The sequence below is a fragment of the Mytilus edulis genome, chromosome 10 (genome assembly GCF_963676685.1).
Source record: "Mytilus edulis chromosome 10, xbMytEdul2.2, whole genome shotgun sequence".
Lineage (NCBI taxonomy): Eukaryota > Metazoa > Mollusca > Bivalvia > Mytilida > Mytilidae > Mytilus > Mytilus edulis.
This window is the reverse complement of record NC_092353.1, coordinates 40,947,428-40,962,002: the sequence shown is the minus strand read 5'-3', so window position 1 is coordinate 40,962,002 and position 14,575 is coordinate 40,947,428. Positions and strand designations below refer to the sequence as shown.

Here is a 14,575-nt window from a genome sequence, read left to right as displayed (position 1 = left end):
TGCTGGGATTATAAATTTAGACTGATTTATCGATTGCCATACTAAAAAATCTTTAATTAATTATAATAAACGTGTTTTTGGTATACTTTATGGTATCCATTTGTAAAGGGCATTTGAAAATGCTAGTAAAATAATTTCATTGAGAACATTATTGTTTCTTTTTTCAATTATGATATCTATTAAAGCAAAAACAATTTTATCTTCTACAAATATTAAGAAAGTATATTCAAAAGTGGAGAAGAAAAAAAACAACTTTAATAATGTTTTGTTTAAAGTTGAGCATGCTAAGTATCAACCATTTTCAGGACAAGAACACCTTTTTTTTAACTAGACCAGAAAACGGAGCAACAAGAGTGGGATGGTATCATATAAAGCAGGGTTCATCAATTATTAGGTCTAAACCTCAACAAGAACAGGATGGTATCATATAAAGCAGGGTTCATCAATTATTAGGTCTAAACCTCAACAAGAGCGGGATGGTATCATATAAAGCAGGGTTTATCAATTATTAGGTCTAAACCTCACCAAGATAGCAACAAGAGCAGGATGGTATCATATAAAGCAGGGTTCATCAATTATTAGGTCTAAACCTCAACAAGAGCGGGATGTTATCATATAAAGCAGGGTTCATCAATTATTAGGTCTAAACCTCAACAAGAGCGGGATGGTATCATATAAAGCAGGGTTCATCAATTATTAGGTCTAAACCTAAACAAGAGCGGGATGGTATCATATAAAGCAGGGTTCATCAATTATTAGGTCTAAACCCCAACAAGAGCGGGATGGTATCATATAAATCAGGGTTCATCAATTATTAGGTCTAAACCTCAACAAGAGCGGGATGGTATCATATAAAGCAGGGTTCATCAATTATTAGGTCTAAACCTCAACAAGAGCGGGATGGTATCAGGTCTAGATATCAACCTTTACCACATATGGGAGCTACCATTTGATTTTTATGGGGGGGCTAGGATGAAAAATTTTGTCCTGCATTTTTTTTTAGCTGTAATCTCTGTTCTGCCTTTTTATTTTTCACTCTGTTCTGTCCTGCCTTTTTTTTTTCAAATTTCATCCTAGCAACCCCCCCCCCCATGAAAAAATCAAATGGTAGCTCCTAAGAAAATCAAGATAGACATAAAAGATCACTTTATAGTATTCCACAATTGAAAAGGCACACTGTACATTCATTTATTTTCATGGGTACCAATTCATGGATAAAGAAATATTTGTATTTTTGTGTATATACTTTTCATAGTTTTACAAAAGTCAGCATGCTATGGCCTATAAAAAATGTCCACTTCATTGGATATTTAAATTTGTGAGTCAAAAGTACCAATGAAATCAACTAAAATCAGTATCCAAAAATAATAAATACAGTACATATTATATGGTCCAAAACAAAGTCAAGAGTATGAACAATTTGAACAGCAACTATAAAATATTCATTCTAGAGATGCAAAGGAGTATATAGTTTGTGAACAATAAATCTGTTTTCACCTTCAATATTTTGTGTCTGTACCAAGTAAAAACTATCTGGACCTTAAGTTGCTTGTTCTTATTTAGTCGGTACCTCACTGTCCAAGGTTAGAGGGAGGGTTTGGGATAAAAAAAATAGTTCCAACCTGCTGCATTTGTTTGCACCTGTCCTATTAAGTCAGGAGCCTGTTGTTAAGTGGTTGTTGTTTGTTGATGTGGTTCATAAGTGTTTTCATGGTTCTTATAGATAGAGACTGTTGTTTTTTTCTCAATTGTTTTACACTGGTCATTTTGGGGCCCTTAACAGCTTGTTGTACGGTGTAAGCCAAGACTCTGTTGCAGGCTGTACTTTGATCTATTATATTGGTTTTTTTTTTTGGCACATTGTGACTTGGATGGAGAGTCCTATCATTGACTCTCATACCACATTTTCCTATTTATATGTATTGTGTGACTGTTAAAACGGAACTAGATTTGCATAATATGGGTTATTATGCAAACAATTGACCGATATCCTTGAGAGAGCACTACAAACCAATGACCGCAGATTTATTCGTCAATATCATATCAACAAAGTGCACAATATATAACATATTTCTTGAACTTCTTTTTACTCTAAAGGAATCAGACATTTTAATAGTCATCTAACTTGTCATATATCACATGGTCAAAAGAATAACTGGCTAATTACGGTCCATAAATTGTCATTAGGTGATCTTCAACAGAAGCGCCCAATCAATGATACAAAATGGGTTATCCTTTGAAAATTACGATCTTTGAAAATTACATCTAAGACAAAAATGCTATGTTTTATGATATTCCCATGTTAACGATTAGATTGCATTAATTCAGGGTTAAAGGACGCTTTGATGGAATATTTGTTAATTATTTTGGATGTAATGACATTATAATTTAGTTTAAATGCTTGGCTATGAATTCCTAATGGATTACCGTACTTCTGTACTTGTAAATTTATAGCCGTATGAACAAGATTAACAGTGATGTCAATTCAGTTCAACAAATAAAAAGAACAATTAACGTGCTTAATTCTATTTGCACAAAAGGGAATTCTGTATATCTAGCAGGTCAACATATCAATTTGCCTTTAACACTTGCTATTCGGGATTAGCCTCAGAATAGGAATCACCTTTCTATACTGGATATTATATTCAGTGGCGGATCCAGAAATTTTCATAAGTGGGGGCCCACTGACTGCCTAAGAGGGGGTCTGATCCAGTCATGCTTCAGTGATTTCCTAGAAAATCAGCCTCATTTTTCCCAGAAAAGGAGGGGCATTTTGTATTTTGGTTGTTTAGAAACAAAACTTGTGTAAAATCTAATTTAAAGTTCAATTCAAACAAGCAACAACTAAATTTCGGAAAATTCATTTTATCTAAATTTTAGTAATTTTAATTGCCTTTCAAAAACGCAAATTTTCAAATATTTCATTTTAAATGAAATCAGACCTTTTTTGTCATTGTATAAAAGAACTAACAACTATTTCATGTTTGATAATAAACAAACAATTTCACTCCTGACATGTTTACTCGAACAATTACATCATAATTCATTTATCTCTGAACGATAATGAATATTATAACCATAAAAAATAGCTATTAAAAGATTTTCTTTTTTCCAGGATGATCAATACATTTGAGTTTTTGGATCATTTATCATCAGATATAACCATCAGAACTTTATCCTACATTTTAACAATCATCTGATATAAAAGCATAAATCATAATTTAGACTCATTATTTGTACATTAAAGACACTGATAAAAGATGACCTTAACCTTAAGCTTTATACAAGTGTGGTTTGAAGTGGAAATTATTTTAAAACAATGGTTTATCAGTTTGAAAATTTTCTTCAACTGATGATAAAGAAACAGTTTAAAACATGTATATTTTTGTACAAAATACAATTAAATAATTTCTAGTAGCCTTTCTGAAACTATCTGTCCATCTGAGGTCGTACATAACCTTAAAGAAATGGTCTACGCAAAATATTTTCAGTAAGCTAGATTATTCCAGGGGAAAACTAAACAAAAAGGCATACTTTGTATGTATTTTGAATGTTTTTTTCTTTAAGGCAACATATTGGCTGAAGGGGTCAGGGTCAAAGGCTATTTAAAGGTTACACAATCACTACTAAGGTCAAAGCAGTGAAATAAAGATGACACTTATCCCTAACTTTGTTATAAAAATTTGACACTCATCCTCAACTTCATAGTAAAAAGATGACATTTATTCATAACTCCGTAGTAACAATAAAAGTACTTATTTTAGTCTCTAATAAATCCAGCAGCAGACATGCCTACCATTCATAGAACAATAAAAGAACATCAGTTCTGTCCTATACTAATATTGCTCTTGTAATTTCATGTTGGGTAGCAGCACGATATGGCTCAAACTTATATCAAACCAAAAATCAATGTTGAGTTTCAGCATGAAATGACTTAGTCCTAATCAAACCAAAAATCGTACAGTCTCGAATAACAAAATAAAAACATCTGTCAGAAACAGAAAGAAGATCTTTCTATTTATTTTATTTCTTTTTCACATTTTCACAAGTAATGTTGCATCATTTGCACTTGACAGAGAATTAGATCTTCGTGTTTTGACAGTTGTGTCTAGATTTATCCGATTTATATTTCAACGCTGCTAAAAAATAAGTGGCTTGTAAATGCACTGGTATTCTATCCTGTTGTAATTACTTACAGGATAACCATTAGATAAGAAATTGGGTTTGAACTTAGTCTTAGTATGTTACATAACTCCAATTTCATATCATTTTCTCAGTTAAATGATTGACAATTGCTGTTATGATAGGCTATTCCCCATACAATAACACTTAGAAATAGAGGAAAAAGGGCATAATTCATTTTAAGACACTGACCTAAATGTAGAACTGAATCAAAAATCTCTCTGTCATAAAATATAAATCACAGTGACCTTAATTAAACTGAACTGCATTGTACAGTGGAGATCAGTTCTAACCTCTCATAAATTCTGTCAGAATCTGTCAGGAGAACTGTTCTAGAACAGTATGTAGAACTGTCAGCCTGACACCTTTTAGTCAGTTCTAGGTTAGAACTGTTCTAGCTAGAACTGATTTGGTCAGTTCTACCTAGAACTGATTTGGACAGTTCTAGCTAGAACTGATCCTGACAGTTCTACCCTAGAACTGATCCTGACAGTTCTAGCTAGAACTGACCAGATATTTGGTCAGTTCTACTTCTAGAACAGTTCTACGGTTAGAATTGATTTCAAATTCTACGGCTAGAATTGATTTATAAATTCTACGGCCAGAATTAATTTATAAATTCTACGGCTAAAATTGATTTATAAATTCTACGGCTAGAATTGATTTATAAGTTTTAAGAAATATTTGTCTTAATATAAAGGCTTCGGCAAAATAGCGATTAATATTATATAGAGTTTTGCTATTTTGCCGGTTTTATTTCAGATTAAAAATTATAATCGGCAAGAGAACATGTTTAACCTCGCCATATTCTGCATGTATGTGCCTGTTCTAAGTCAGGAGCCTGTTATTCAGTGATTTTCTTTTGTCGATGTGTTACCTGGTTACATAAATTATTTGTTTTTCTTTCATTTTTTGAACATAAATTAAGCCGTTAATATTGGGGGGGGGGGGCATTATTATTTCATTTATTTTACATTTGTCATTCGGGGAGACTGCAGGATGACTCGTTTTACATAACAAAATTATCTGACCTTAATGTAATACGTTATTCCGGCCCAAACCACCAGGGACGGATCCAGCAGTTTAAAAAAAAAGGGGGGGGGGGGGTCCAACTAAAATAAATTGTCCTCATTCAAATGCATTGATCTTCCATAAAAAGGGTGCTGTACAGTAATTCAGTTATAATTTTAGGTCAAGAGGGACTGTAATATATACAAGTTATAGCAATATTGGAAAACAAAATTTTGTACGCATGAATTTATAGTGCCAGCATGTCCTCTTCAGGCGCGGATCCAGAGGGGGGGGGTTCCGGGGGTTGGAACCCCCCCTTTTTTTTGGCCGATCAATGCATTTGAATGGGAGCATATAGCTGGAACCCCCCCTTTACTCTAGGTTGGGAACCCCCCCCCCCTTTTTAAAATGGCTGAGTCCGCCCCTGCTCTTTTTATTCAAAGTATTGAATCGTAAACAAATATCAGTAGTTTTCATACTTCAGACTGAGTCGTGTAATAAAATCTTTTGACCTCATCAATCTAAACTGACCTTATTTGCTCTTTCTTTCTGCAAATCTATATAGCTGTACAGCAATTCAGTTATAATTTTAGGTCAAGAGGGACTGTAATATATACAAGTTATAGCAATATTGGAAAACAATGACCTCAAAATTTTGTACGCATGAATTTATAGTGCCAGCATGTCCTCTTTTTATTCAAAGTATTGAATCGAAAACAAATATCAGTAGTTTTTATACTTCAGACTGAGTCGTGTTATAAAATCTTTTGACCGCATCAATCTAAACTGACCTAATTTGCCCTTTAGTTCTGCAAATCTATATAGCTGTACAGTAATTCAGTTATAATTTTAGGTCAAGAGGGACTGTAATATATACAAGTTATAGCAATATTGGAAAACAATGACCTCAAAATTTTGTTCTCATGAATTTATAGCGCCAGCATATCCTCTTTTTATTCAAAGTATTGAATCGTAAACAAATATCAGTAGTTTTCATACTTCAGACTTAGTCGTGTAATAAAATCTTTTGACCGCATCAATCTAAACTGACCTTATTTGCTCTTTCTTTCTGCAAATCTATATAGCTGTACAGCAAGTCAGTTATAATTTTAGGTAAAGAGGGACTGTAATATATACAAGTTATAGCAATATTGGAAAACAATGACCTCAAAATTTTGTATGCATGAATTTATAGTGCCAGCATGTCCTCTTTTTATTCAAAGTATTGAATCGTAAACAAATCAGTATTTTTCATACTTCAGACTGAGTCGTGTAATAAAATCTTTTGACCGCATCAATCTTAACTGACCATATTTGCTCTTTCTTTCTGCAAATCTATATAGCTGTACAGCAATTCAGTTATAATTTTAGGTCTAGAGAGACTGTAATATACAAGTTACAGCAATATTGGAAAACAATGACCTAAAAATTTTGTTCGCATGAATTTTCTAGTGCCAGCATGTCCTCTTTTTATTCAAAGTATTGAATCGTAAACAAATATCAGTAATTTTCATACTTCAGACTGAGTCGTGTAATAAAATCTTTTGACCGCATCAATCTAAACTGACCTTATTTGCTCTTTCTTTCTGCAAATCTATATAGCTGTACAGTAATTCAGTTATAATTTTAGGTCAAGAGGGACTGTAATATATAAAAGTTATAGCAATATTGGATAACAATGACCTCAAAATTTTGTACGCATGAATTTATTGTGCCAGCATGTCCTCTTTTTATTCAAAGTATTGAATCGTAAACAAATATCAGTAGTTTTCATACTTCAGACTGAGTCGTGTAATAAAATCTTTTGACCGCATCAATCTAAACTGACCTTATTTGCTTTTTCTTTCTGCAAATCTATAAAGCTGCACAGTAATTCAGTTCTAATTTTAGGTCAAGAGGGACTGTAATATACAAGTTACAGCAATATTGGAAAACAATGACCTCAAAATTTTGTTCGCATGAATTTATAGTGCCAGCATATCCTCTTTTTATTCAAAGTATTGAATCGTAAACAAATATCAGTAGTTTTAATACTTCAGACTGAGTTGTATAATAAAATCTTTTGACCGCATCAACCAAAACTGACCATATTTGCTTTTTTTTAAGTGAGTCTATATAGTTGAACAGTACTTCAGTTATATTTTTTTTACTGTATAGTATATATAAATAACTGCAATATTGGAAATTGAACAAACATGACTAACTTATGTCTATGGGCGCTGATAACACAATAACGACAGAAGACCCGTTACATCCAAACTTAAATTATTAAATAATGAACCGTCACAAAAAGTGACTTTTTATTTAGTCAGTAGTTCATGATGGTTTTTTTTTAAACAGAACTATTTAACGGCATCATCTAACACTCACATCACTGATTCATATACTTTATTTTAAAATGAAAAGTACATGTATGAAAAGTTCTCTTCTTGGAAAGGTATACTGACTATACTGTTTATATAATTTGAAGAAGGAAAATGATTGGTTTTGTTTGTAGCCTTACGTCCAGTGGCAAATATTTCATTCATGTTCAGATCGAGTATATTTTTCTGACGTTCCAGACTCCCAGATATTATTCATTATCGTTATGGATAAGTTTGGCAACGAGATAATGCAAATCTGAGACCTCAGTGCAAATGTACATAGTTTTCTTGCGTTTAACAACTGTGTTCATTACTATGATATCCCATAATTCATCCACTGTACAATTTTCGTTTGAGCATTTGTCAAAACAGAATCTTAAATCATGAATGTAAATCCAAGGCAAACAAGGTAAATTAAGATTAAATTTACTTGAATTAAATGCAGAGTTATATTTACGAAGAGACTGTTAAAAACGGGGAACGAAGAAACGTAAACAATGATGTTTCCGATTTGCAATCTCATAAAAATATTTCTCCGATGAGTTGGATAACCTCCTATCCACTTCGATATTTGTACATGTAAATTTTGATCAGTAAAAAATATAGAAACATCTGCTATTATATATAGTAAAGTAATTGGAACTGATTTTTTTCTTCTAAATTCTAAATTGCCCTTTCTGCAGTGACGTCATTTAGAACTGTTCTACAGTCCTGACTGATTTAGTCAGTTCTGCTGACAGTTCTACGGTTAGAACTGATTTGGTCAGTTCTACCTAGAACAGTTTTAGACAGTTCTACACTAGAACTGATCCTGACAGTTCTACCTAGAACTGATTTAGTCAGTTCTACCTAGAACTGATCCTGACAGTTCTACCTAGAACAGTTCTAGGGTAGAACTGTTCTAGCTAGAACTGTTCTAGGACAGGTTAGAACAGTTCTATGACAGAATATTCTGACAGTTCTAATGAGAGGTTAGAAGTGATCTCCACTGTACTTTACAAGAACATTTAGAAACATAAACACCATAGTTATATATATTACACTAAACTTGTGAAAATTAGGCACCAAAAAATTGAGAAAAAAAACCGACACAGTAATACAAATGTAACTGAAAAGTATTGTACCAACAAAAAATATTATAGTATTGAAACATGATTGACTTATATTTAAATAGATCTGGAAAAAAATAAATGGGAAATGTGACCATGCCCCCTTTTGCGTATAACTTTAGGGAAATAACGCATGAATGATAATAGTGACACTACACAAATTAAAAATTGATTAGAATTTTGTGGTGATAATGATTGTGTATAAGTTTCATAACATTTGGTTGAGGCAAACTTAAGTTAGAGAACAGAAACCGATTTTGAGACAGACAGACGGATGGATGGATGGAAGGACAGATGTAAGTTTAGACCGAAAAGGGTAAAACTTAATGCACTTTCCACTATGGTGGGGGCATAAAACGATAACTGTGAATAAATACACAAAAAGATTTTCTCCAACAGGCAATACGATCAGTGTATTGAAGTTAGTAAAATCAATTATCTCCCCTTAAATGTGTTTATGTCAGACCAAAGTTATATACCTTTAGCATATCCTCAGGTAGTGTTCTAAAACTTGGTTAATTTTCATCAATATTGTTTAGCTGTTCAGGATTTGTTCTTAAAAGGCAGACAAACTGACAAACAGACAGTGGAACAGCATCTTCGCTAGCCAAGTGTTACGATCCACTCCTGTTCTCTTCACCCTTGGCGGATTGAGACAAAAATTTCGGAGACACAAGGCAAGGGTTTTTATTGGTTGCAGTAGAAACTCGCTGCATCCAATCAAAAAGCACATATAACATGATCACGTGTAGATTTAGAAAGTGTTTGTAAACAATTGCCACATGTTTATTGTGCAACAAGTCTTTACGTTACTAAACAAACCACTATATTTAGTGACAACTTGAATGTTTTTAACCAACTAAAAGAAGTTCCTGTGTATGTTTCATGCACAAATACGTGAATGTTGACGTATATTTTCGTTTCCGGTTTTACCAAGTGTGTAGAATCTAGACGCTATCGTGTTTTTACCTCCAAATTGAAGAGTTCAAGTGCTACCATTGGTCAAGAATAATGTATTCGGAATGAGCGTGACTTTTATCTTCCGATAGATGGCGCAACATTGATATCACAAATGTAAGCTCAATCCGCCAAGGGTGAAGAGAACGGGAGTGGATTGTAACCCTTGGCTAGCGAAGATGGTGGAACAGGAGCCAATAAAAGATTTTATGTTAGGGAGGTGGACCCAAACTTAAATTTTTTGCCAATGCCAATGCAAGGCAAAAAAATTGTTTGATTTTAAATTTTGAAAAAAAAAATCATAATGCTTTGCAAAAATACTGAACATTTCTACTGACTATCAATTTGTTCTGAAACAGTACCTTCAACGTTCACCCAACAGCAATTGCAGAAGCCTTCAAATTCCAATAAATGTTGTTTATGAAACAGGTTAAAAATTAACTACTTCAAATCAAAAAGACGTAAATTATCTAGTTTCTAAATAACAAAACTGGCAAAAAATTGGGTGCTTTATTTTACATTTTCAATTCAACCTTGGTAATTTAGTTGTTTATTCTTCTAACAGATTTAATCTTCACAAAAATACAAAATGCTTGTAGCAAATTATATACATATTGGCTAGAATTAAATTCAAATTTACACCTATTCCTTGCTAATCTTTAACAGGTGATAATAACTACCGTTAATGTGTATATCATACTTGTTCTTAATCCTAAGATTCCTTGAAGAATTTCGTAACTTGCAAAAATAATTTTATGATGCAAACCAACCCAAAATACATATAATTTTCCCAGTCTTATTCATTAACGACTAATTTGAAAAATTCGTTGAAAACAGAAACAGCTATCAATTTGTAATAATTGTTTATATGCTATGAATAACATTTGTTTTTCAGAAAAGATATTATGCCCGACGGAACTTTTTTTTATCATATATCACGCTTTGATAATTATGTTGAAATTAAGTACAATAAAATTTAAGCTATGTATTAAATATAAAAATTGTAATCAGGAAAAGAATCGTGCCAATTGCACTCGGATAAAAATGGGAGCTCTTGTCATTACGATTCATGATATCAAATAGAGAAAACATTTTATACAATTTACATTTCATAATGATTCAGATACCAATTTACATATAGCATTCTTTGAAGTGAATGAGATATAAAAATTTTGATGTAGACGAAATAATAACTAACATATCAAAACTATGCTTCACCTGCGATCTAATTCAATCAAACACTTGTTTCATCAATTGTAGCAGCATTTAATAATGGCCTGATACACAAGGAAATCTTCCTCTTTGAAATTTTACGTGTTTTTAAGCAAAATGTGCATCTAGAAAATCTTTTCAAGTACCAAATTAAATTTGAGAGCTTTTTGGATTTCAACATAAATCACTGTTTCATGATCACCGCATTACTCAAAGGATCGTTCTTTTTTATTCTTCTAAATTCATGCTTTGGGATTCGTACCATTTAATTACAAACATTTATAAGATTAATATATCATGTAAAATTTCCCAAATAATCTATATTAGGAACAAGACCACCATGCGTCCTTCTAAAAATAGACGAGTAAAAACATGAAAATAACTTGTAAAAAGAGAGATATCAAACAAAAGCAGTCCCTTTAGAAGTTACACTTAACAGAGAAATTTTGTTGTTTGGTAATATTAGTTTTTGTCTTACATCAGAAAATTGAAGTTTTTCAACTTGTAATTTCAGACTAAGTACTGTTTCAGACTAAGTACTGTTTCAGACTAAGTACTGTTTCAGACTAAGTACTGTTAACTAAATTGTGATATTTATAGGGTATGATCAATCCCAAAATCAAAAATAATTGGTACATGTACTCCAAAGGAGAAGTGCATGCATACTTTCAAATCACAGTACTAGGTTGACCACCACATATAATATTACCTTAATTTTCCTTCCAGACATACTGGAATAATGCCATTTTAAAAGCAGTAAACGTTTTAAAGGCAGAGAACATATTAAAAACAAATTATTAGAAATATAAACAAATGGAAGTTGTCGGCCAACAATACAATAAAAGCTACTTTTACAGTCTCTTACATTTATTACAGGTCAACATTTGCATGGTTTTTCTTAGTATTTTAAGCATTCATTGTGACTTTGAAATGAAGAACAGCAATAAAAGCACTGATCCCCTTTAATTTTAGTTTTGTTTAGGACAAAATGTATTTATGTAGGGATTTTTTTAATGAATTGATACCCCTTGACATTTCTTTCCACTTTATTTCCAAATATGATTAAATAACCATGAACTTTGACATTTCACCTTCATATTAAATATGATTCATCTTTTTGTCATATAGCATCATAAAATAAAATTGAGTCACAATTATGTGCTGAGATATATATTGTCATATGCATAGGGTTTAAAAGCTGAACTTTTGACCTTGAAGGTAACGAAAGGCAGGCTTTAACTACCGGTATATTTGATAATCAACCTCTGTTAGTTGGCAACCCTATAACTATTTCACATCCATATATCAATTGTGAGGGGGTTGGAAGGATAAAAAAGCAAAGATACCTTCATGTTGCAAACAGCTGAGATTTTAACCTTATTAGTCACAACCTCTTTCAGTTGGCAACACAATTACAATTTTACATCAACTAGGGGGAGGGAGGAAAAAATTTATTCTGACTTACCTCACAATGCTGTTGGTATATCTCCATTGATTCCTGACTTGGGGGATAAGGTGTTATTGGCTGAAATAAAGAAGAGTATATGTTAACCAATATTTATGTACAAGCAGTGGTATCATCTTTATTTTGTTTATAAGTGCTTTTTTCGTTTCAACTAAAATTTGAAATCGGATAACTGTAAACTGACTACCAGAATGATAGAGTATAAAGACAGTGTAAATTGACCTAGGATTACTATCCTCAACTTTTGATACATATGAGTTTGTTTTAATATAAAAGACATATGCTTTTTTCCTCTACCTAAAATTAAAAGTATTCATTATCTGCAGCTTTAAATCTGCTTTGGATTTACTTTTTTTCATTCAGAACCAACTTTCATGGATTTCATGGGGTAGAGACAAACCATGGTTTAAAAGTTCAAGAAGAATAATCCATAATAAGTATGTATTCAAACTTTGGCAATGAAAAGGAATCCAGTATCTACAAATATACTATTTTACTATATCCACAAAATAAATTGCTTTGCTGAGCGCAGCTGGATACGACCACAGAGGTCCAACCCTGAACAGTTGATGCAAAAATGGACACAATTTTCGCTCTTGAAACCGGTAAGAATTTGGATTGTAATTGAAATATTTGACACATAATAGGTTTCTGACTGTAGTCAAAGAACTTAAAAATGGTTATATAATTTGAATTTATATATTTTTTGCTTTTGTGCAATACACTATGCTGTTGCAAATTGAACCCCCACCCCCTCCCCCCAAAAAGAAAGGTTAACCTTCCCTTTTTTGCTTTAGTGCAATACACTATGCTGTTGTGAATTGACCAAAACTCTGAATCCACTCCTTAAAAAAAATTCATTTACCACACACACCCTTTTTTTGCAAATAGTTCAAAACATAACATATCTTTATACATAATTTACAAGTAGTGTAAGGGAGGTAAATCCAAACATACACAACATTGTATTTTAAATGAATTTGGATTACCTCCCTTACACTGCTTTTAAATTGTCTTAATTGTCCATTAACCAGAAAAACCTAGTTTTCCCCCCTTTTTTGCCCCTAATTCCTAAATGGTTTGAGCCTAACCCCCAAAATCAATCCTAACCATCCCTTTGAAGTATGGAAACTTGTGGTATAATTACAGATAGATTCATACACAATTTATTGTCTGGAAACTACAAACATGCTTATTTGTGCCTCTTTTTTGGCCCTAATTACTAAACTGTTGGGACCATAACCCCAAAAACAATCCCAATCTTCCTTAAGTGGTACTGAACCTTATTGTAAAAATTCATAGAGATCAATTCACTTAAACTTAAGTTATCATATGGAAACTAAATGCATCTTTGGATGAAGAATTACATGCATGATAGCATTATACGACACCAAAAAAAAATTTGCGGTTGTATAGAAATTCGTGCACATGAAAAATGAATCCAGAGAATTCGAAGAAAAGAATAATCTTGAAGAAAAAAATATGCCAAGACTCATAAATAATTTAAGAGATCCAGATGAAAATTTGGATTTGCGATACTAATCCCTTGTCAGCATGCATCCCTGTCTCTTAATGTGGTACTTAAGCAGGGTTTCCGCTGGCGGTCGCCATTTTCGCAATTTGCGAAAAAATAATAATTGTGGCGATAAAAATTCGTCATTTGCGAAAGAATTTGGCGAAAGAAATATATAAACCGATTTATTTTCCTCCATCTTGTTTATTTACTTTTTTCGAGTTTCTCGGACTTTACCCGATCAGACAATACTCGGAATTCACCTTGACCTCATTAAGATTTAGACAGAAAATCAATAATCAGCTGATTGCATTTCATAGCTATCGACAACAAAGGACTAATTAATAAAGGTGTTGATTGAATTGTTTCACAAAATGATATGGTCAAATGGCTTCCGCTATAAATGTCACATACAGAATTTATTTACATCTTTGCGACGCACGTGTTTGAAGCAAACTTTTGACATCTCTCCCTTTAAAGATAGTTTTGAAAAGAAAACTGTTGTTGTGAAGAAAATTGTTCAAAAGCAAGAAAAATCTCCGATTTAAAACTTTAATTCTTTTATCCTTTGACTTTAATAAAGTCGTTTGAGTGACACATGCACGTGTTTCAAGCATAGTTGTACGTCTCAACTTTTTCATTTACGATGGTCAAGAAAAGAAAACTGTCGTTATGAAAAAATCTATCCAAAAGGCTGGGAACAACCCCTCGAATGAGAGTAACCCTTCAATGTAATGACTAAACACGAAATGAGGGATCAATT

The 14,575-nt window shown here is 32.5% G+C and overlaps 1 protein-coding gene across 13 annotated transcripts in view; it reads right to left on the bottom strand.

Moving 5' to 3' along the window:
- The window catches only part of LOC139491171 (mitogen-activated protein kinase kinase kinase 7-like), a 69,360-nt gene that overhangs the window by 34,798 nt on the left and 19,987 nt on the right, over window positions 1–14,575 (bottom strand). For all 13 annotated transcript variants that reach the window (XM_071278603.1, XM_071278594.1, XM_071278595.1 and 10 more), the window contains one exon: window positions 12,300–12,359. In XM_071278603.1, the coding sequence (XP_071134704.1) occupies window positions 12,300–12,359 (60 nt within the window). The remainder of the gene's footprint in view (window positions 1–12,299; window positions 12,360–14,575) is intronic.